We start from the raw sequence: 23,897 nt of genomic DNA, 5'->3' as shown, positions 1-23,897 counted from the left end.
ATATTATAACTGTCATTCTATATTATATCTTCCAGTCACATGTAGAAGAGAAAAGTTTTCAATGGGATTTTTTGGTTGCCAAATACAAAATCAGCAGCTTAGATAAGTATCCGAAAGAAAATTCTGGCATCAGGCAAGACTTAAAGAGTTTACCCTTAGAAAAATGTATCCTCTATCCAAAATATAGGTGACAGATCGAGTGGGGGTCCGACCGCTTGGACCCCCTAACGATCGACTGCACAGGACGGTGGTCGACACGTGTCATCCATTCATCTATATGGTAGAGCCGAAGCACTGTGCTCCGTTACCTCTGGCTCTCCCATAGAGATGCATGGAGGGGGGGGGGGGGCGGGGGAGTGTTGACCACCGCTTTGTGCAGGAGGAGAACCGTGGCGTTGGGCAGGGGATCTCTGACACAAATCCCCTATCCTTTGGATAGGGGATACATTTTTCTGAGCTGGACTACTCCCTTAAAATCCTGCCGAATGCTAGAATTTTCTTCTAACCCATTTTTCTTTAGGACTCCCTGCAATCTGACACTTATCCCCTATTCTTTGGATAGGGGATAAGGAGATTTTTTATGCTTACTGTAAAATCTCTTTCTCGAAGGATCCATTGGGGGACACAGACCATGGGTATATGCTGCTGTCTCTAGGAGGCTTGACACTATGGTAACCAAAAAGTCGGCTCCTCCCGGCAGGATATACCCGCCTCCAGGCCAATGAGCTAATCGGTTTTAGTCCAAGAGCAATAGGAGAAGACCGACAGGTCAAGAGAAAAACCACAAACTGTCCGAGCAACTAGAAGAAAAGGTAACTGAACACACCTTCGGACAGATAACTGAAATAGGAACACTAGAAAAAGGTTGGGAGCTGTGTCCCCCAATGGATCCTTCGAGAAAGATTTTACGATAAGCATAAAAAAAAAATCTTTTTTCTATCGGCTCCATTGGGGGACACAGACCATGGGACGTACCAAAGCAGTCCATTGGGTGGGTAAGGAAACAGTCAGGTGGACGGCTGGACCACCGCCGCCTGCAACGCCCTGCGACCCAGAGTAGCATCAGCTGATGCAAAGGTATGAATCTGGTAGAACCTTGTGAAAGTGTGCAAAGACGACCACGTGGTCACTTTACAGAACTGCAAGGCCGAAGCCACGTAGTGGAGGGCTCAGGATGCCCCGAAAAACGGGTGAAATGAGCCAAAACCATGAAGGGTGGGATCTTCCCCTTGCAGCGGTAAGCTTCCGAAATAGAAGACCGGATGCACCGAAAAATGGTGGCCGTAGAAGTAGGTTGTCCTGTACGACGACCTTCCGAAAAAAAAAAAAAAAAAAACACTGCCAAAAGGAAAAAGTGACTGAGATATAAGTCCGAACAGCCCTTACCACAACTAGGATGAGGAGCAAACGCTCCCTGGGATGAGAAGGGGCCAGACAAAAGACGGCAGGACTATGTCCTCATTGAGATGAAAAAGTTGAAACAATGTCAGGTAAGAAGGACGGACCTGGACGGAAAACAACTTGTCCTGGTAGACGACCAGCTCTAACACCCTCCTAACAGAGGTATGAGCACGCCACCTTAAGGAACGCCACCTTCCAGGAAAGGAGGCGAAGAGGAACATCCCTGAGAGGTTCAAGAGGAGGGCCTTGCAGGGCACCTAAGACCAAGTGCAAGTCCCAAGGGAAGGAGACCGATAAGGGGCAGCGTGTGCCACTCCCTGAAGCAAGTCTGGACATGAGAATTGAATGCCAGAAGACGTTGAAAAAAAAAACAGAAAGGGTCAAACTTTGACCCTTAAGGGAGCTGAGAGCCAAGCCTTGGACCAGCCCAGACAGGCCGGTCCTTGAAAACACCTCCCCAGTCCGACAGACTGGTAGGAAGGGGCAGAAAGGAGCACCCCTGAAAAAGTAGGGGGAACATAGCCACCATAGAAGGGACCAACAAGACTGTCGAGAGAGAACGAACTTGCGGTCGAGAGACAAAGGACACCTGTCCCACGGAAGAGAATCACCAGTTGAAGAGGTCGGTGATGAAGCTGGGCAAATGGTACGGCCGCCACCAACCGACCCAGGACATCCATGCAAAAACGAATGGAAACTGGAGCAGGGTGCCGAAGTCATCGGACTCCTGACAGTCAGCCGATTGTTTGGCGGAGTCGAAAGCAGGCAGAGGCTGCGTCGAATTGGAGCCCCAGGAGAGGTTGGACTCGTCCTGATTGACCATCCAACCGAAGTGAGACAAGGTCCGGAGCAGGAGGCTAAGACACTCCAGATTCTGGGCCCTGGTTGGACCTCTGATCAGGAGGTCGTCCAAGTAAGGAATCACTGAAACAACTCTTGTCCGTAAAAGGACTATCACAGGCGCTAGGACCTTGGTAAGGGCCCGCAGAGAAGTGGCAAGACCGAAGTGGAGAGCCACAATAGAAAGTGACCGTCCGGAACTGCAAAGCGGCGGTACCGCTGATGACCGGGAATATTGAGATGTGGAGGCAGGCATCCTTGATGTCCACCGAGGAAGAAAACTCCCCTTGACCCATGGACGCCAGCACCAAACGGAGAGACTTCATTCGGAATGGGGAAGCAGAAGATGATGGGTGAGATTGGGCTCGAGAACCAAGATTGGGCGAACAGAAACGCCTTTCTTGGGGACCACAAAGAGGTTGGAATAAAAACCTCGAAAACGTTACCCTGAGGGAACCTGGACAATTACTCCCTGGAACAAAGGGAACTGGAACGCGCCGGAACTGCCTTCACTAGAGAGGGGGACCGGGGGGTCCGGGAAGGAAAAAGCAATCCCATGGAAGGGAGGCAAATTCGATCCTGAATGTGCGTGGTCCAGGCAGGCCTATGGGTGCCTGACTGGACAGCAAAACGTACGGAACAGTTAGCCAACCTCCGGGAAGGGCGGGTCAGGAAGAGGGAGCCCTATGTTCGTATCAAGTGTCCGCAGGACCAGAAGGAGGAGGACTTCCGACAGAAAGTGGTTGTGCGAGCCTTATCCAGAGGCAATAAGGAGCTCTTTCCGTCCATTGCCTCACTCCCTGAAGACGGTGACCGCTTTACAGGCATTAAGCCACATCGATCGACGGAGGGCTACCATGTAGCCTGTGGCAAAGGCAGCACAGCGGCTGCGCATGGAAGCAGGACACAGAAAATCTCCAGCTGAGGTGCAATGGAGGGCTAGTGAGAAACCTGCTGTCTCAAAAGCAAATTTAGCCAAGGTCTCCACCTTCTTGTCCGCTGGATCCCTGAAGGCAGCCGCATTGGCCAACAGCAGGGTAGACGCCATAGAGAGGCGGGAGACCGATGGATCCACAGCTGGAGAGGAGGTCCACTGAGCAATGAGGTCCTTGACGAAGGGATAACGCACCTGAGCCTTCTTCGTTTCCTGAAACCTCTTGTCAGGGTGCCTCCAGGCGGATTCCAGCAAGGAGTCAACTTCAGCGGAGAGCTGAAAGTCTTGGGTGCCGGACGGGCACAAAGAAAGGAGACTTCTGGAGCCACGTCCAAAGTTCCTGGGTCCTTTAGATGGGAGGTGTCTCTTATGGCCGAAACCAAAGCGTACACCACATCAGGCATATCCATGCAGTTCTCTGAGTCTGAGGCCGGATCAGAAACCTCATCCATAAGTTCTCCAGGAGAATGGGAACAAGGTGAGGCAGCCCTGGAAGGGCTCGGGCACGATGAAAGGGAACTTCTGGAGCCACGTCTGAAGTTCCAGGGTCCTCTAGATGGAAGCTGTCTTCCCTATGAAGTCTTCAGCCAGCTTGTGTCACCTGCATCATGCTGGGCTGCCATGTAACAGCGAGGCGAGCAGGGAGGTAGGGGGACCCAGACTCATGAGGTACAACCCTAGGCGCTGACCGTTGGTGTGAGGGGGTTAAACAGTACATTCAAGATGCCTTCCCCCTCAATCGCAATGGGGAAACAGTGAGCCGCAGTTCCTGAGTCCCCACCTGAAAACAGAAAATAAAAGGGAATAAAAAAGTCTAACACGTCTCCTAAACCTAGGAAAATAAAAAAATATGAGACCTGGTCTGAGGAGAACCCCAGACCATGTCTACCTCCTTAGACACTAAGCTAAAACTGATTAGCTCAGGTGCCTGTAGGCGGGTATATCCTGCTGGGAGGAGCCGACTTTTCTTGTTGCCATAGTGTCAAGCCTCCTAGAGACAGCAGCATATACCCATGGTCTGTGTCCCCCAATGGAGCCGATAGAGAAACTTTTTTTTTTTTTTTTTTAAAGCTGGACTACTGCTTTAAACCTAACTAGAAAAAGCGGGATTTAGTTACTGCTCCTATAGCAGTCTGTTACAACTGGAAGAAATGCATGAAGTGGGATTTACTTACATTCCCCTTTCTCCAGGCGCAGCAGACGGTTTTACAGTAATCTGTCTCTGCTCCGGGCCCTGCAGAAATGGAAACCACAAATAAGCCGGGGTGCTAGAGAGAGAATGGCAGCCATGTAAATCCACCTAAATGTTTTCACCTTTGAGGGCTCCTGAGTCTCGTCCCTGGGCTCGTGGTGTCGTTCTTGTTGCTCGCGCAGCTCTCTCTCCAAGCGACAGATCCTCCCTTCGTACTGGGATTTCAGAGCGTTCATTCTGACCTCCAGCTCTTCCTTCAGCTTATCAAGATTACTGATCTTTTGTTTCAGGTCTTCATTCTCACTTGATAGCTGCTCCTTCAATCCTTAAAAGAAAAAATTAAAAACAACAAAAGTTGTTTAGAAACTAAACAGCTTTAATACTGAAAAGGTGTTTGCCAACCAGGGCCTCTAGTCTGATCTAATGCCAGTGTTTCCCAATCAGGGTGCCTGCAGCTGCTGCTGCAAAACTACAGGTGGCGCTTCACCCATACCTGTAAGCTGTGCAAGCTTCTGCTTGGCCCCAAGCAGAGTTTTCTTCGTTTTCTCCTCCTTTTCATTTATGAGCTGACGCAACTGCTCCTCTTGCGTGGTCTTGTCCTGGAGGTCTCTATGGACTTTGGAGAGGTCTGACTGGAGTTGTGCGATCTGTTCCTGTAGAGCTTTGCATTCATTTTCTTTCTCATCTAGGGACTAGAAAATACACAAGTTGGTATGAGACTTTGCAGACAACGTATACATTGTCTCTCAGTGTATGTAACATATATAGATGAGAAAGTGGAGTGCGGCATATGGAGAAGCAGTAGCTGACTGTCCTCTCCCTCTCCCGGATGGGTAATGGTGGCACCGCTTTATGTACCATTTTACTAATATAGGTTAAACCCATAGATTACAGCTAATCTCTCTTTATATATCTATATATATCTATATCTCTATACAGTGGTCCCTCAACATACGATGGTAATCCGTTCCAAACGGACCATCGTTTGTTGAAACCATCGTATGTTGAGGGATCCGTACAATGTAAAGTAAAGGATAGTGGTCTCCAACCTGCGGACCTCCAGATGTTGCAAAACTACAACACCCAGCATTTCCGGACAGCCATAGGATTATTTTATTCCATCCAAAGTGCGATGTTTTTGTCGCCACATGCGACCATTTTCAAGCCGGCTTGAAAATGGTCGCATGTGGCGACCGAAACGTCGCACTTTGGATGGAATAAAATAAATCCTAATTTTAACCTGAACCTGAGTTGCTGCAACCTTCCTCTGTATGTCTACTATTGAGCCTTGACCCAGGCTATGTGGATTGCAGGCACCTACACCAGACCTCATAGTAAAGTGCTGCTTCAATATCCCTTGTGTATCGATAACTATAGCTATCTATAGCTATCAATCCATAGCTCTCGTTCTATAGCACCCTCTATAATATATCTATATATCTATCTATCTCTAGTTCTTTTTCTTTATCTAGATCTATCTATCTCTAGCTATCCGGTGCAAATCAGTAGGCAGCTTTCACATAGACTTTATATTGATTTATCCCATTCAAAGATGTATCAATTCCTCTAGGCTCTTATTTCAGCATTTCCCAACAAGGGTGCCCTCAAGCTGTTGCAAAACCACAACCCCCAGCATGCCTGGACAGTCTTTGGCTGACCAGGCATGCTGGGAGTTGTAGTTTTACAACAACAGCTGTAGGGTACCCAAGTTGGGAAACTGTCTTATTTTAACCCAAGATCCTAAGTTACCTTCTGCACAGCTTCCATCTGGCTTTGCAGGGCTGATGACTTGAGTTCTGCTTGTATTCGAGAATCCTTCAATTCTTGCACTTCTTTCTGAGTAGCTCGCTCTTCAGACTGATTTGCCTGGGCCGATGAAGTGTCGGCAACCAGCTGAGAAAAGAACCAAGAGGGTAAAGAATTTAGAGTTAAAAGTGGGCACAAAGCCGCTAACATTGTAGGAAGATGAAGTTACCAAAAATCATCAAATGTGGACATATATATATATTTTACATTTTCATATTTCACTGAACAATTCTGTGTCATAGCACAGCATTGACCAGTGTCCTATGCGTGCTATTACTACCCTGCCCTGCACATTTGGACCACAGATGTGACAGGAGGAAGACTGGTAAGAGACCTCCGCCTGTGCTTCCGGCTGATTGGGACCCGCGATTCTGTCACTGTGGTCCTGATCAGTCCCTCATCATGCTATATAGACCGCGTCCTCCATGTCCTGGGTCCTCTAGGGGTTACTCACCCATGAATGCAAAATTTCAGCAAGTCCTCCTATACAGAAATTCTTCTCACCTTATCGTGCTGAACCTTCAGCTCTTCATACTGAGTCTTGTATCGCCTTCCGATCTTCTTCACCTGGGTGATGGTTTTTATCTTCTCTTGTATATCTGTTACTTTAGCCGTAAGCTCTTTCTGCAGATTTTCTTTTTCGGTCTTTAGTTTTACATTTTCCTCTTTGGCGTTCTGACACTGGTTCTGACTCGTATTCAGAGTTGCATTTAGCCTGCCATAGAAAAAAGGGACAATTATTAACAAAGCCAAAAATAGATCTAGATATAGGGGGAGATTTAACAAAACACGTGGAGAGGAAAAGTCAACCAGTTAACCATAGCAACCATATTGCTTCTTTTATTTATGACAGGGCCTCTGATAAAGGGAATCTAATTGGTAGCTATCGGCAATGCCCTAATGAAGGAGCCACAAAGGAGTCCAGGTATGCCAGCAGTCAGACCTCCTAGGGAGGGGAACTTCCATTTACCTGGCAATCTCAGTCTTCAGTTTCCCGGTCTCTTCAGTCAGCTGCTGGATACGTTTGGTAGTAACCTCTTTTTCAGAAAGCAACTTTTTATATTCTTCTGCATCGGTGTCTTTTTGTTGATTCAGTAAGTGCTTTAAAAATGAGCAAAAATCAAGTATATATTAATGGCTAAACTAAAAAGCAGAGAAAAGTGCCTGTAATTTATTTGAGAACCGCAAGATTGCTGCACAAGAATAATTATTTTCTGCAAGATAGCAACTTTCCTATAACTTCCTTATAAATATGCAAAATGGGATCACCTGATCTTAAAAAGTTTATGTCATGAGAGAAAGGAGCCAATACTTAGAGTAAAGAATTACAGGCCATAGGGACTGGCAGCGTCCCTAAGGGTAAAAATGATGCGTTACTTTTGTCCATCAAAACAGACATAAAGGGATCTCAAATAGGACAAACTTCAACAAATCAAATGGTAAAATGTTAAAACACTTAAAGGAGTACTCCACAATCAGACATATTATTCCCTATACAAAGGATAAGGGGATAAGATGTTTGATTGCTGGAGGTCCCGCTGCTGGGACCTCCAGCAATATCTGTGCAGCACCCGACATTCTAAACAGTATGTTTAGAGCACTGGGTTTCCACAGCTGGAAACGTGACGTCACGCTACACACCCTCCATTCATGTCTATGGGAGGGGGCTTGACAGCCGTCAGGCCCCCTCCCATAGAAAAGAATGGAGGGGGTGTGGCGTGATGTCACAAGGGGGCGTGGCATGACGTCACGTCTCCAGCCACGGAAACCCAGCGTTTTACACAAACTGCTGAGAATGGCAGGTTCGGCACTGAGATCGCGAGGGGTCACAGCAGCGGGACCCCCAGCGATCAGACATCTTATCCCCTTATCCTTTGGATAGGGTATAAGATGTCTGTGGGCGGTGTACCCCTTTAAAATGTGATCACCGTCTGCTATCGGTATAACACTGAGCAGCATACCTGTGTTCGGGCCCTCCAGCGTTTCACATCTTCCTCAAGCAATTTCTTCTCTGCCTGCAGCATGCCGCTCTTCTCGCTCAATTCAGAGTTGGATTCTTGCAATGGTAAAATATTGGACTCTAGTTTTCTGATCTGAAATTTTAGAAGGTGGTTTAGAATTGTACAGCACTGTATTGTTAAAAGGGGCTATCCGGGATAATTTTTTATATAGCTCTAGTCGTATGGTTCTAACTTGCAAACCCAAGAAAAGAAGTAAAGCTGCTCCTCCTGCAGCCAAAACATCAAAACTACTACTCCTCCCCAAAATATTATAGCTAGAAATATCATTAAATTAAACTATGACAACGCATTGTGTAACTCATCCTGCGTTGATAGTCCAATGTCATTTAAAAAAAAAAAAAAATTTAAACAATTTATTCTGTAAAAAGAGGAACATGTAGTAAATGAATTATTCAGCTGCTTATTGGATTTTAAGATATCAGTAATTTCCTAATAGGACAGTCAATACTCAAGCTACAAACCTCTTGCCAAAAACATGGCCATTCCCTCAGCAAAAAAGGGCTGAATTGTGACTAATTAACATGAATGGGGCCACATTTTAACCTGCAAGAAACCGAAACTTGACAGTTAGGATATTATGGGAATATTAATCTGCAGCAGAGTCCTACTGATTTCAATGAGACTGCTGAAATCTCATCTGCAGAAAAATCGAACCATGCAATGTTTCTGTGGATTCTGCTCATAAATGCATTGCCATTTATGAAGACTGCACATTTCCAGGTGGTCTTAGTGCCGCCAAACCAAGCAAATGTGCCAAATGTCCATCCGTATTCTCAGGGCTGTCATTTCGTCCATTTTGTGGCCTTAGGCTACATTCACACTACCAAATTACCGCTGTAGTTCCGCTTTGAAACTCCATTTGAAAATGATAGTGCAGTAGAATCCCACTGCTGTCAGATTCTGTGGCACAGTGCAGACTACGGATTTTCAGCGGCCGAGCTTTATGCTGTTGAAATTCATCGGCTGAAAAAATAAACCATATTGATACTTGAGGTGGAATAGCAAGCAGAACACGTTGCTGGTCATCGGGACTAGCAAAACCTGTGCAGTCCTATCGCTCACTGATATAGTAAGGAGTCTCTCCACATTTCGTAGTGGGCATAAACCCTAAGGCTACATTCACACTATGGAATTTCCAAACAGAGAAATTTAGCTCGTAAATCTTAGTGCAGCAGCCTCCCATTGTTTTCAACTGGACTCTGTAGGCTGCGATGAACACAGAACACTACTTCAATCCTGTGTAGCCACTAGAGTCACCATGATGCCCAAGCAGTATTCCTAGTTGTAGGGAATAAGTAGTATCAAACAGGTCTAAAATTAAGCACAGTAGTAATACATTAGATGTAATGACGACCATATATAAACCGTAACAAACTAGAAAGAACTAACCTTCGCCTGAAGCTGCTGCAGGTCCTGTTCCAGCTTTTCTTTATCTTCCCTTAAAAATCTGTTGGTTTCTATTAAAACATTCATGGTTTCTGTTTTCCTCATCAGCTCCTCGTGTTGGGCCATAGTCTTTGCAGTTACCTACATTTAATGGGCAGCAGTGTCATATTGGTAGAAAAAGGATTTGTTTTTTGTTTTAGAACAAAGCAAACCCATGAATTGAGCCGTTTGCATTTATATTAACAAGAACAGTAAAGTAATTGAGTCTTGGGCTATCCACAGTATCCTCCCTCTATATGGTAGTTTCTCACTGTAGACCAGTGTTTACCCAGCAGGGTGCCTCCAGCTGTTGCAAAACTATAGCTCCCATCATGCTGGGAGTTGTAGATTTGCAACAGCTGGAGTCAAATTAGTTAGGAAACACTACTCTAGACACTAAAAATAATAATGTCAAAACAATGGAAACCTTCGTAGATCATATTATACAGTATACATAGAAATAATCAATGGCTAATGAGCGATTTTGAGGTAATTAAGTAATCTACTATAGAGTTAAAACCCAGATATTTGTCAATGCCCGCCTAAACGTGAACTCCTACATATACTACCAAATAGAAAACTGGAGTCACTTATTACAACATACAAAAAAAAAAAAAATACTTGATTCACTTAAATCCTTCGGACAAGGAGATGTGTCCGAAGGACATCAGAATATAACAACCAGAACAAACAACCTGACCAATGGGACTGTGCTGTGTTCCCCAATGAAGGCTACAAGAAAGATTTCCCAAAGCAGTTCCTGGGGTGGGAAAAACAACCGCCAAAGAAGAAAAGGACAGTCCAGAGACTGAGCCATATCCCTTCATAGAAGAAAGCGGATGAGGCCCAGAGGAAACCTGTATCCGGAAACCACCAACCCAGAAAGCTTACGAAACAAAAGGGTGAGCTAGGATCCCAAAGGCAGAAATTGTGCAGAGATTGGGATCCAACAGTCACCCAGGAGGCCTGCCGGGCCTGGCAGCGGAGAAAACCTAAAAAGAAGGACAGAAAACACAGGACCACCTTATCCCTGGGCAAAACAGGTAAGAGACACACGAAGGGAGAACCCCATCAGGAGGCCAGCCTCAACCATAGGACAAAGGCCATGAGGAGGGAGAACGACAAGAGAAAAGGCAGCTGAGCACAGCCAGCAAGAAGACAAGACTCAGAAGGTGGAACCCAGACCTGCCAGAATGGGACAGAGCGAAAGAGCAAGACTCATGTCCAGGTCCGAGTGTACTAAAAACCGGTCAGAAAGAAGGCTAGGGCAAGGTGCACCTGCTGACCACCCGTTAACCGAGAGGCCCAGACTCAATCCACAGACCCAAGGCCATCCCACCAAAAACAGGTGGAAGAGAGATCCCAAAGAGTACAAAAGAGCGGGAAAGGGCCTGCGACAAAGGTGGACTACACCCATCTAAGACTTGTAAAGTGGCCAGATTGGGCAACCAGAACAACCTGCATGCCCACAACCCCAAGCCTTCAACATCAGGCCCCTTCTGCGCCGGGGGGGGGGGAAGGAGGAATTAAACAGGCCAGTGGGGAGGAGCAGAATCATCCGGAACACCGGAGCAGCCGGCCAGATGAACAAAGAATCCCAGAGCCAAAAAGGAAATGGAGGGACCCAGGAGCCCCTAACCCGGTCAGGCAGAGAACCTAAAGCCGGAGCGAAACACTGTAGCTGAAGAGCACCTAGGCTGTTACAGGGCATGGAGTGGCAAACAGAAACTGCCTCCCGCAGAGAAACGGCAGAGAGGAGTGAGACCGGAAAACCCGCCAAGGCCAGGAAAAAGAACCTTGGAGAGACTGGGTGGCCAGAACAGAATGGCAGCCTAAGAGCAACAGCTCAGAATGACCAGTCCCAAGAGGAAGACAGAGGGGACCCAGCGAGATGTCAACAAGACAAAGTGGCAAGGGAACAGAAAACCAGTCCAGGGCATTTGAGCGAGCCCACTCAGACTGTTGGGCAAGCCCGGTACCACTGACACACTCCCAAAAAGGGAGGAGTGACCTGCCACAGCTAAGACTGTCGCGTAACCTGGGGAAGCCCAAGGCAATCCTAACAGAAGGGACATAAGGAGGAAGGCCGAGACACATCCCAAGCAGAAAGATCACTGGAGAATAAGAGGAAGTCCAAGGACCGCCAGGACAGCTCCTAAACAAGACCTCCCCCCGACAGGGAATGAGGGCAGTGCGAGGAGCTGAAGCAGCCAGGGTACAGGCCTGACCAGAATCGACACTACCCACACGAGAGGAAGAGTGGTCAAAAACAGGAACAGCCCCCACAGGACTAACAAGGGCCCAAGAAGGTCAATGGAAAAACCGGGACGGCAACCTACAGACAGCAACAGCTGCAACTTTGCCAAATCCAGCAGAACTCCACCAAAAAGGAAAATGAATAGTTGAAAGAAGAGTAGAAAAAGAGAAAGAAACCCTCGGATACAGAAAAACCGAAGGACAAACGGCTGCAAAAGCAGGAAACTTACAAGGGCAGCTTGACCACCTTTGAAGGGTAAGAGTAAGGGCTGAACACACCCCACAGAGCTACCCTAAAGCCGGCAGCGGAAGGGGTCAGCAAGATGGCTGAACCAGCCACACGAGGGAGTATAGAAGATTGACCTCATGTCACCTAGAATAGGAGAAATGCAAAGACTGCCCGTGAATAGCGGAAACCTATGAAACTCTGCCCCAACTCCAGGGGGGGGGGGGGGGGGAGGGGGGGGCGATCCAAGACTGCATGAGCAATGACAGGCATCCCATAAAAGGCAATAGTACAGCCAGACTAATAAACCAGGAGTGAAAGAAACAGCTAGCCGCCACCAACCAATCGTACAGGGGTGACATGAGCTGGGTATGCTATAGCGGGTAACCCGTGACCACGGTCACCAGAGGATCAATGATACCCCAACTCTGGAGGGGGAAAAAAGGTGTACGCCATTATCAGAAAGCACCCTAGAAATACGCAGGGGTACCCACAGGGACCATCAAATCGAAGGCAATACCGCTGTAAACCAATGGGACACTGCCCATGTAAACGAATGTCTTTGTTGTAAAAGGTCCATTGCACCTGCAGGGATACAAACGTTTAGTAGTCTCCCACTGGTAGCGGGGGACCGGAATTTAGCCACAGAGACGGCAGAAAGTGCGCTCCCATGGACGTTGGGAAAACCTGTGAACATGCAAGGACACCCTCTCTGTGACACCCACATGCCATGGTGCATCAGGATTGCAGCTGTGGATGCAGCAGACATCAAATAAAACCGGTCAGCTCTGACATATAGCTGGGTAGCGGAACCGAAAACACGGATGTGGCAGACGACACAACCTCTATGGATGGTAGAGAAGGTCCACTGTACATCAGAGAACTCTCACTCACAGTGGAGAACTGGAACAGCAGCTGCGGTGGATGTCCTAACCTCCATGTATGGTGTAGAGGGTCCATTATACATCGGTCAACTCTCACACGCAGTTGAGTACTGGAATGGCAGCTGCGGCAGACATCCCAATCTCTATGGATGGTGTAGAGAGTCCATTATATATTGGTTAACTCTCACTCGCAGTGGAGTACCGGAAGAGCAGCTGTGGCAGACGTCCCAACCTCTATGGATGGTGAAGAGGGACCATTGTACCTCGGTCAACACTCACAGTGGAGTACCGGAAGAGCAACTGCGGCAGACCGCACACCCACCATGGGCGTTGGAGAGGGCCACGCACAATGGTAAAGAAAACAGGCAGATCCAGGCTTAATGTTACTCAGCGAGGATGTTAAAAGCAGCATGGCAAGCAACGCCAATTAATGTCCCCAAGTCTGAACCTCCAGAAAAAACCCTATACACCCCAGTAAAAGCCGCCCCCTCCGCCACCCAGTTGCACAATCGGCAGCCTTTGCAGGGACCGGGCAGGGGGTCTAGATGAATGACGCGGCCGATTTCGCCCCCGCTGGGGAAGCGGCTGCCCCAGAAGACACACTGGGGCAGCAGGAATGGAGTTCCTTACTCCGGCCACTAGTAAGAAAACGCAGCCAGGGCACTGTGCTTTGCTGCATGGCTGTGGAGACATGCATGGCCCGAAGAGGGGGGAGAGAAAGTCCACCAGACTGTCCCCTCCAGGTGGCGCCAGAGACCATGAGGGGACTTGTCCAGTACAGCCACGGTAATGGCAGCTGAGGAGCTGCAGAAGCTGAAGATCCCAGAGCCTGCACCCCTGCCCCAGAGAAAATAAAAGATAGGGAAGAAATAAGTCATCCTGGGGCCCCAAGTATCAGACACCCGGGAAAAGGCAGGGGAATGAAGGGAAGGGGGTATTCATACTCCCCCTGCCCCAAAAATACTCACCCTGGATGTCTTCAGCAAGCTATTTGTCACCTGCGTCATGCAAGACTGAGGCAGCGGGACCCGGACCCAAGGTGAAACCCCCTCAGGCACAGGCTGTAGGCGAGAAGGAGTTAACAGTGCATACTCTATACCTATGCCCCTTAGCCGCATATGGGGGAACAGGTAGAGCCATGCTCCCGAACCCCTAACTAAAAACGTTAAAAGAAAAAAAAAAAAAGGAGCGAAAAACCTAATACAGGCCCTAACTAGAAAACAATAAAGACCACCAAGATAAAACTGATTAGTTAAGGTGCCTGTGGGCAGGTATATGGTGCTGGGAGGGGCTGGCATCTTTTTTTGCCTAGTGTCAGCCTCCTAGTGGATAATATATCATTTTTTTTAATGAATCTTAAGAATTTTTATCATCATATCATTATATATTGTACAAGTGTTTTTGCCATGCAAGTTGGGGGAGTGGCACCCTCTGTAGCCGTGCACCCCTCCCTGTTTCACAGGAGGTTTTTCAAATTGATAGTGGATCCTGCATGTCACCCAGTCAGAGGCCATATGCCGAGCAGAGGTGAGTGGATTAAGCATGTTAATGTCCCATCCGACAAGAGGCCACCTCCGCGTGGTGGATGGGGACACGTTTTGATCAAAGAAAAAAAAAATTTGACCAAGAGGGCTGCTGCAACCTTTTTTTTATACTATGTATAATTTATAATTTTTTTTTCTATGAATCTTAAGAATTTTTATTATCATATTGTACAAGTGATTCCAGTCTTCTGTGTTTGTCGGTTATACATCGTAAGGCTAAGTTCACATCTGCGTCACAGCTAGAGATGAGCGAAATTACAGTAATTCGATTCGTCACAAACTTCTCGGCTCGGCGGTTGCTGACTTTATCCTGCATAAATTCGTACAGCTTTCAGGTGCTCCGGTGGGCTGGAGACTCTCTCCTAGGACTGTATCCACCTTTTTCAGCCCACCGGAGCACCTGCAAGCTTAACTCATTTATGAAGGCTAAAGTCAGCAACTGCCAAGCCGAGAAGTTCTTGACGAATCAAATCACTGTAACTTTGCTCATCTCTAGTCATAGCATCTGTTTCTGCCAGAAAAAACTGAGCTGAATGGTCACCAATGGACCCACTGACTTCAATGTGGTCAGTCAAGTTTTTGTTTGTGAAGAAAAAAAACCAAAAAAAAAAAAACTTTACTTAGGTGAAAGGGGTTATTCAGGAATTGAAAGGCAGACAATTTCTTCGGAAAACAGCGCCACACCTGTCCTCAGGCAGTGCCTGGTATTACAAGCTTAGTTCCATTGAAGTGAATGGAGCCAAATTGTAATACCACACAACCTGAGAACAGGGGTGGAGCAGTTTTCAGAAGAAATCAGCTCAGTCTTTCTATTTCTGGAAAACCCCATTAAAGAACGGAGTTAATGATTGCCAGTAAAGAGGTACATTTAACACAGAAGTTAGAAATCCAACCTGGACTTTCTCCCGTTCTGCGTTCAGACTGTCTTGCAGCTCGTTGATCTCCCTCTCCATGTGCTCCATCCGCTGGCGGTAACGCAAACATTCAACTTGAGCAACCTCAAATCTGGTCTCTGCGATTTCTTTCTCCCGTCTCACATATCTGTAGGTTATCATTACAACAAATGATGCTTAGCACAACAAATAGCAGCTGGTGGCGTAAAAAACAAAAAGCAAAAAAAAACAAAACAAAACCTTGAGGCTACATTCACATCACCATCTAGTTCTGTCCCGTTTGGTGCCAAATAAAGCTGAATGGACCCTTTTGCACAATGGGCACCCAGCCCGACAGATTCCATTGACTTGAATGGAGCCAGTTAGTTCTCAGTTATTTTTAGGGGAGCTGGATACCGGACATGCAGTATTTTTCCTTCGCTCAACTCTAGAGATGAGCGAATTTACAGTAAATTCGATTCGTCACGAACTTCTCGGCTCGGCAGTTAAAACTAAGGGAAGGAGGACCATAGGGCCAAAATCTATCAAGATGTGTTCTATACTACAGTGTTTCCCAACCAGTGTGACTCCAGCTGTTGCAAAACTACAACTCCCAGCATGCCCGGACAGCCTTTGGCTGTCCGGGCATGCTGGGAATTGTAGTTTTGCAACAGCTGGAGGCACACTGGTTGAGAAACACGGCTTTACAAAATAGCAAGTAAACAGGATGGGGAGAATTATCAAAACCTGTGCAGAGGAAAAAGTAGTGCAGTTGCTCATAGCAACCAATGAGATCGCTGCTTCTTTAATTTTTAAAGAGGCCTGTGAAAAATGAAAGAAGCGATCTGATTGGTTGCTTTGAGCAACTGCACAGGTTTTGATAAATCTCCTCCGATATGTAGTCACGTACCTGAGAATCTCCAGGACTTGCTCCTGGGACTTCCCTTCTTCAGTACAGGGCACATTGAGCGCTCGCTCCTGAACAGAAGTCACCATCTTCTTACTGATGTTCTCTATCTGGTCGTGTAATAGTCTGTTTTGCTTTTCCAAATCTTCACACCGGGAAAGGTTCTTTGAAGCTTCGTCCTGAGGTTACAAGTACATAAGTGAGAAAGATGTGCTGGATATGAAGTGACAGATTATGTCATATGAAAGCATCTGCAGAGTTGTACATTACACAGATGCCTTTACAAATAAAGAATAATTTTGGTCCTTTTGGTTCCTATGGCCTTTAGTTGGAATTTGTAACCACTTTAGCCTCCATAAGGAGCTTTGCAATATCTTATAACCAGTACATTGCATAATTTTAGTTTTAAAACAGCTGGAGGCCCCATGGTTAGGAAGCACTGCCTTACCCTGTGGGGAGGGGGATTAGCTTTAAAGTAGTACTGTGGTGGAGGAGAACTTTTTTTTCCCTATCTAATGGATTGGGGATAAGTGTGATTAGAGGGTCCCACCGTTGGGACCCCCCCGTGATCCCCAGCACAAAGCAGTGGTCGACAAGCCCCCTCTCTATGCATCTCTATGGGAGAACTGGAGAACCAACATTTGTTTATCTCCAGCTCTCCCATAGAGGGGCTCCTTAAAAGGGACATCTAAAAGTTTAATATAGTAACCTTTAGAATACGTTCGCGCTCCTCCCAGGATGCCTTGCACTCCAGCAGTTCAGCTCCAGCCTTCTGTGCCGCTTCCTCGGTTTTCTGGCGTGAAGCTGCGGCATTGGCCAATTGCTCTTTAGCCGCCTGAAGAGCCTCAATATCCGCTGCGTGCAACATCAGTTCACGTTCATACTTGTTCTGAGCTTCAGCAGCAATTCTTGCCTATTATAATTGAGGAGGAAAACTAGTTAAAGAAGATTCAATAAAAAATAAAATCATTTCCTAAAAGTATTAGAACTCACTTGCTCTTGGCAATCCTGTCTGGCTTTCTGCTCATTGTTTGCAGCAGTGGTCGATCTTTGAAGAGAAGACTGGACTTCACCTTGGAGAGTGGTGAGACTTTGTCTGAGCTGGGAGAGCTGGCGGGAGGGTAAGATATACAACATAAAATACCAATACAACAAACAGGTACCACAATGTGTGTCAGTTGTACTCCTTGTCTAAAGAACAGATCTGAGCTACATAATGAATCTGTATATTAACAGGGTATTTAGGTATTGCGAACATGTGTTCACATAAGACTGCCCGAGATCTATAAGTTACTAATATAGTGTTATCTTTACCTGTACTGGCTTTAGCATAACAGGAAGTAGTTTAGTCATTTCATTGTCAATGTGTTGTTGTCTCAGCAGTTACCAAGCTCCTCCCTCTTTGCAAAGATGATGCATCGTCATTTGATGTCAGGAGGAGTATCTGGATCTTCACTGAGCACTAGCCCCAACCCCCTGAGTGATAACATCAACTCCGAGCAGCTCCTCAAGCTTACATCTCCCTCTCTTATACACATTATAAACAATAACACTATATACACACACACACACACACACACACACACAGATTACATACACATTATATATTATATATACACACACGTGCATTATACACCAACACACACAATATATATGATATGATGAAAACACACACCTTTATTGAGATATTAAGGGAGAGTAAGGTGTGTTTACAGCATACAGCCTTAAGCTGCCACAAGCAAACGAACAAACCATGAATGAATACAGCAGGTTCTGCAGATTTTTCTCCTCTGTAGAGCAATGTTATGCATAAGCTCTGTGTGGGGAACTGGAACAAGTGCTGTGGGAGGGAAGCAGGCATGGTGGGAGAACTGTGATGCTGAGAAAAAGCAATGCATTCTGGGAATTACAGTACTGAGCAACTGCTCAGCCAGGAAGTAGTGTTTCTATGATGGTAGGGGAGAGGACTACAAATGGATGAACTGGGGCAGACAGGTAAGGAATACTATATGCTCATGCAGCACTTTTCCTTTTACCAGATGTTGAGTACCCCTTTAATGCTGCATTGTCATATGTTATGTTATAATGTGTTATAATCCGGTGAAGTGCTCCCGTCCCGAGTCAGCAGGCAGATCTGACCGATGACTGGACAACATCTCAGAAATGTTTTAAGTTACACTAATGCTTTTTTATTATTATTTACATATTAAGCACTTAAAATCAACAGGGCAATTTGGCACCAAAATCTCTATGATTGGGCCAGAACCTACCTGTTGCTCCATGTTTTCAACAACTTTGTGCTTTTCATCTCTAAGCTCTTGTTTTTCCTTTTCTGCCTCCATCATCTTCTTTTCAAGCTGCGTCTGGTACTCCGACGCTTCCTTCATTCGTACCTCTATGGTCTTACACGCCTCTTCGGTTACCTTTAAAGTAGCAAGATCGTGTTAAGGAATAGAACAGACCACCCTTAAAGCGCAATGGTCATATCACACACACACACAAGAAAAAAAACACTACATTTTTTGTACTCACAGTAAAATCTCTTTGAAGTCTTCATTGGGGGACACCATTACTGATGGGTTTCTGCTCTTGCCACTAGGAGGCACTGACACTAAGGAAATTTTTTTTTTTTAAAGGTCTGCTCCTCCCTGGCAGGATATACCCGCCCACTGGAAGTGAGATGACCAGTTTTGCCACAAAGCAGTAGGAGACGCCAACAAGGACATATGTCGAAGGACCCTAGAAAGGAATCCCGGATAAAAAAAAAAACAAGAACCGGAAAAGAGCATCCGGACAAAAACGAAGAGATGGGTGAGTGTGTGGTGTCCCCCAATGAAAGCTACGAGAAAGATTTTACAGTGAGTACAAAAAAAAATCTCCTTTTCTCGGCTGCTCTTCATTGGGGGACACATTACTGTTGGGACGTACCAAAGCAGTCCCCTAGGGTGGGAATAACAACCACTAGAGAAAGGGAAGGAGTGCGAAGACCACACCCAGCCATCCTTAGGGCTTGCGGACGAGACCCCGGGCCAGAGACAACAGAGGCCCAGAAACTGAGCTCCTTGAAAAGCCCACCATCCATAGAGACAGACTAAGATGCCAAAGGAAGAGACCGTCCTGTAAAGAGATTCAACCTCCGGTCTGAAGAGAGACGACAAGAAAAAGTCGACTAGCAAGCCATACCGGAAGGAGGCAAGAAAGCAACCCCAAGGAACAGAGAACCAGACAGAGGGCTAGCCCGGCTGGGAAACAAAAAAAAATTGGAAAAGGGCACAACAAGAGAACCCCATCAAGAGAGTCTACCGCATCAAGAAAACCTGGCAGAAAATAAAATGCCAGGGAGAGCAGCGTACGCCTGAACAGAAGGCAAACACAGAAGGTGGAGACCAGAAAACCACTGGAAAAAAGAAAGACAGAAACCAGCTCAAGAGAGGCTGGGTGCATAAGATCGATGAACTGAACAGCTGAAGACCCAAAAACCCTGTCTCAGGGGCCCGCCGTAAGCAATAGGGAGGTGAAATTAGCTTGATTGGTGTAATTCAAATGACCGAAACACCCTCCATCTCGTGAGTATATGGACCCCAAAAGGAGAGACGTAAAAAACAGCCAACAAAAGGAGCGTAATGCCCTGAAAAGGAGCATCCTGGAACACCTGAGTGGCCGACATGGGAATTGGAGGATCCAGTCTCCTAGAAGACTTACACCTGTAGAGTATGTAAACTCAACACCCAAGAAATACACCGGGTGACAAACATCCATGTCGAGACAAGAAGAAGTGCGGTACAGAAAGACCGCGCCACAAATGGGATCGCGGCAAAGACTGGGCAGAATCGCAACACATGCCTGAGACCTCAACCACCACTAAGGCGCAAAGAACCAGGAGGGCCGATCCAGAAAAGAAAGCACGCCACAGCATCCTAGGAAGGTGTCCAAGATGAGGAGACCAACCGGTCTTAGACCCCAGCGGTCCAAGTGGACCAGAGCACTCCGAAGCAACAACCCGTGAGGACAGGAAAGGAGGAGGAAACAAAAGGGAACCCGGCTAGGGCTCCCAGGTTCTGGGGACATGAAGATTACCCCAGAAGACTGTAGTCAGTATAGCGCAATTGACACTGTCAAAGGGAGGGAGGAACACACCCTTCCAGGGAGATTCCACTGAGGGAGGAGGAGAGCAATGGCAGGACCCAACAACAGACGGTGGCTAGACCGGCTGTTGCAGAGGCAGGCATGATTGCATAAGCTCCTCCAACAAAGGAGTGTGCCATGGCTGCATGAGCAGCAGTATATAACCAAGAAAACGGGAGAGGGCCAGGCTGCAAAAGTGGGCAGTAAGCACACAAGCATAGACTGTGAAAAGCTCTTCTGAATGCTCACAGCAAAAGAGCCCAGCCAGATATCCCACCTATAGGCGTGGGAAGAGAGATGGCTCCATCTGAGCAGTAGAAAGTGCCCAACAAAATAGTCCCCCTAGTGGAGGGGAAAACAAGAGGTGGTCAAGATGAAACCCATGCCAAGCTTCCTGATCCCTGTAACCCCTTTGGAAGGGGGCTGACTTTAACCCCATCAGGCCACAGGAAGGCCCGAGGCACACCCCACTGAACAGAAGGGGGGGGCGGGCTTTACACATGCAGAGTGGCTGTAGCATATGTAGGAACACAGACATGATGACTCCACGATAGCAGTGGGGACCAAGACTGCAGACACAAAAGAAACCACAGACATCCAAAAGTCGGGCCATCTGGAAGACAGGCTCAGCACCCAGCGGCGTGTCACAACCATGCCCCTTACAGACCAACGTTGTACCCTAGAAAGGGGAAGAGAGTGCTGCTGTTGTGAAAGTCCATGGAACCTGCAGGAAAACTGCCACACCCCATCTCAATGGTGCCACACACCAAGACTGCTGTCGCAGACGTAAGAGATGAAGGATGTATGTGGGGCAGGAAACATGCTGATATGGCAACATATGGCGACTCACTCTGAACTACACGTTGGCAGTGGGTTACCTGAACTTCCGCCACGGACGTAGCAGCAAACCATGCAGACAACCATCTGGCTGACCGGTATAGGATTCCTGAACGCACAGGACCAGGCCTACGAACCCTCCAACAGGAAGTGGGGAACAAGAGTGTGGCCGATCTGATGGGTGACCCAGTGGAGTAGGATACCATGCAGACTAAAGACTGGCTGACTGACATCAGTCCCTTGTACCTGCAGGGACCCTAGTAGAGATTCATCAAACCAACAGTGAGGTACAGGAAGCCCCAGCCATGCACACGGCAGCGGAAACTGTGCAGACAACAGTCTGGCTGAACGAGTACACCTCCAGGTGCTGGTGATAAGGGGACACAGCCACATAGGCAATAACTGTGCCCTTTTAACGCATGTGGAAGGGCGGGGAGGCCTAGAAGCCATGGATAGAATCCCTTTCACCCTGGGAGACTGGAGTAGGCTTAGGAGCTGTGGATTGTATCCCAGTCGCCCTACATAGGGTCCACAGGGCACGCCAGGTCATCCCACCGGACACCGCGCACTAGCAGTGAGGTACCAGAACTTCAACTGCAGATACATCAGCCCCTGGATAAGAGAGGCAGTGGAGAAAACCATGCAGACCACTGTCAGTCTTACTGGTATGGGCCCATAGTAGACAACTGGTCACTCCAGTGGACACCTCGTACTAGAAGTGGGGGACCGTTATCCAACCACTCATGCGGCATTTGTGAGATGAGCAACATGAGGGACTACTGTCAGGCCTAATGAGAACAGGTCCAGTCCACGACCACGTAGAGACACTTCCACAGACACCTCTCACTGGATGAGGGGATCCGGGGCACTAGATACGGCGGCCTGAAGAGGAGGATATATAGTAATGTATACGTTAAGAAATCTGGCAGACATGACAGACATGGCATGGCACTCACCGGGGTTACCGTGTCCGAAGTGTCCGTGGGATGAACCAGCCAGAGCGTGCACATCACTGAGGGAGGTAGGTGACCCCTGGTGCACATGCTGGAACACAATAGGCCGGCGGGAGAGGAGGGAGGGAGTCCTGTAAAAGCATGTGGCCAGAGGGGGAAGTGGGCAGAGCTCTCGTCCGAAAGTCATGCCGAAGCCGCGGCCTAAATTTATAGTACCCCCCATGCTGTGGCCGCCCTAGCTGCGTGACGGACTGAAACTAAAATAAAAACCGCCAGCACTACTCCACAGCCGGCACTGGGGGAAGGTGCCGGGCAGAGAGGAAGCATAGCCCCACAGCAGAATAAAGAAAGGATCCTTGCCCAATCACTGGAAAGGGAAGAAGAGGGGATGGGGTTTGGAGGCGAAAGGGGCATACTCACCTGAATAGCCAATACTCACCTGCAGATGTCCACCAGCTAGGTGTCACCTGCATCATGCCAGGCTGCATCAGCAAGACGAGCAGTGACTATGGAGGGACCCGGACCCAAGGTACTACCCCTGGTGCCGGCCATTGGAGAGAAGGGGTTAAATGCACATATTCTATGCCCTGTGCCCCTTTATCGGCTAAGGGGGAACCGGTAGCACCATGCTCCAGAACCCCCACCTGAAAACTGAAAATAAAAGGAATGAAAAACTAACTAGACATCCCTAACTTATAAAACAAGAAAAAGACCAGGTCTGCGTATATCCTGGCAGGGAGGAGCCGACTTTTAAATTTTTTCCTTAGAGTCAGCACCTCCTAGTGGCAAAAGCATATACCCATCAGTAACGGTGTTCCCCCAATGAAGAGCAACCGAGAAAAAAGGGTTATGATTAGAGATGAGCGAACTTACAGTAAATTTGATTCGTCACGAACTTCTCGGCTCGGCAGTTGATAACTTATCCTGCGTAAATTAGTTCAGCCTTCAGGTGCTCTGGTGGGCTGGAAAAGGTGGATACATTCCTAGGAAAGAGTCTCCTAGGACTGTATCCACCTTTTCCAGCCCACCGGAGCACCTGAAAGCTGAACTAATTTATGCAGGAAAAGTCATCAACTGCCGAGCCGAGAAGTTCGTGACGAATCGAATTTACTGTAAGTTCGCTCATCTCTAGTTATGATACTCCGTTCCTAATACTGATCATGCACATATTTTTGTGTCTAGCACCTATATTTCTCACAAATCCCTTCTGTTGCTCACTTTGTTTGTCATGCTGTGCTTTAAAAACAGTACTGCAGTCTTAGACACTTCTTCCCGACCGCTGGGACTCCCAAGGTAATGCAAGTGTGGTCGACCCCCTGCTCTCCATACAGCTCTATGGGAGAGACTGGAAAGCACGAACGCTGCATCTCCGCCTCTCCCATAGAGATAGATGGGCACGAGAGAAATGTGGCCCATACAGGAGATCATGGGGTTCCCAGGGTTCGGACCCCCTGCGATCAGACACTTATCCCCTATCCTGTGGGGATGTGTCTAGGGCTGCAGATCTCCTTTAAATAACTCTTACTCCTCTTCCTCCCTGAGTGCTAGGTATCCTCATTCAATAACTACAGGCTGCTCTGTAACCCCCTACTCTCTGCTAAAGTCTGATAGGACAGGAGTGAGCACAGAAGAGTGCTAGTCAAGCCCTCACAAAGATTATGGTACAGTCGGTCA

General features: G+C 47.5%; 1 protein-coding gene across 2 annotated transcripts in view; it reads right to left on the bottom strand.

The window, feature by feature from the left end:
- TPR (translocated promoter region, nuclear basket protein) overlaps positions 1 to 23,897 on the bottom strand; it is a 100,706-nt gene that overhangs the window by 35,544 nt on the left and 41,265 nt on the right. For both annotated transcript variants that reach the window (XM_056523635.1, XM_056523636.1), the window contains exons 23-35: positions 18,579 to 18,731; positions 17,302 to 17,418; positions 17,018 to 17,221; positions 16,312 to 16,487; positions 15,423 to 15,570; positions 9,584 to 9,721; positions 8,135 to 8,266; positions 7,144 to 7,274; positions 6,678 to 6,888; positions 6,117 to 6,260; positions 4,861 to 5,059; positions 4,490 to 4,692; positions 4,351 to 4,409 (exon numbers count right to left, since the gene is read on the bottom strand). In XM_056523635.1, coding sequence (XP_056379610.1) covers positions 4,351 to 4,409; positions 4,490 to 4,692; positions 4,861 to 5,059; positions 6,117 to 6,260; positions 6,678 to 6,888; positions 7,144 to 7,274; positions 8,135 to 8,266; positions 9,584 to 9,721; positions 15,423 to 15,570; positions 16,312 to 16,487; positions 17,018 to 17,221; positions 17,302 to 17,418; positions 18,579 to 18,731 — 2,015 coding nt within the window. The remainder of the gene's footprint in view (positions 1 to 4,350; positions 4,410 to 4,489; positions 4,693 to 4,860; positions 5,060 to 6,116; positions 6,261 to 6,677; positions 6,889 to 7,143; positions 7,275 to 8,134; positions 8,267 to 9,583; positions 9,722 to 15,422; positions 15,571 to 16,311; positions 16,488 to 17,017; positions 17,222 to 17,301; positions 17,419 to 18,578; positions 18,732 to 23,897) is intronic.

This window comes from Hyla sarda, chromosome 6, assembly GCF_029499605.1.
Source record: "Hyla sarda isolate aHylSar1 chromosome 6, aHylSar1.hap1, whole genome shotgun sequence".
Taxonomy (NCBI): Eukaryota; Metazoa; Chordata; class Amphibia; order Anura; family Hylidae; genus Hyla; species Hyla sarda.
This window is presented reverse-complemented; position numbering and strand designations above follow the sequence as displayed.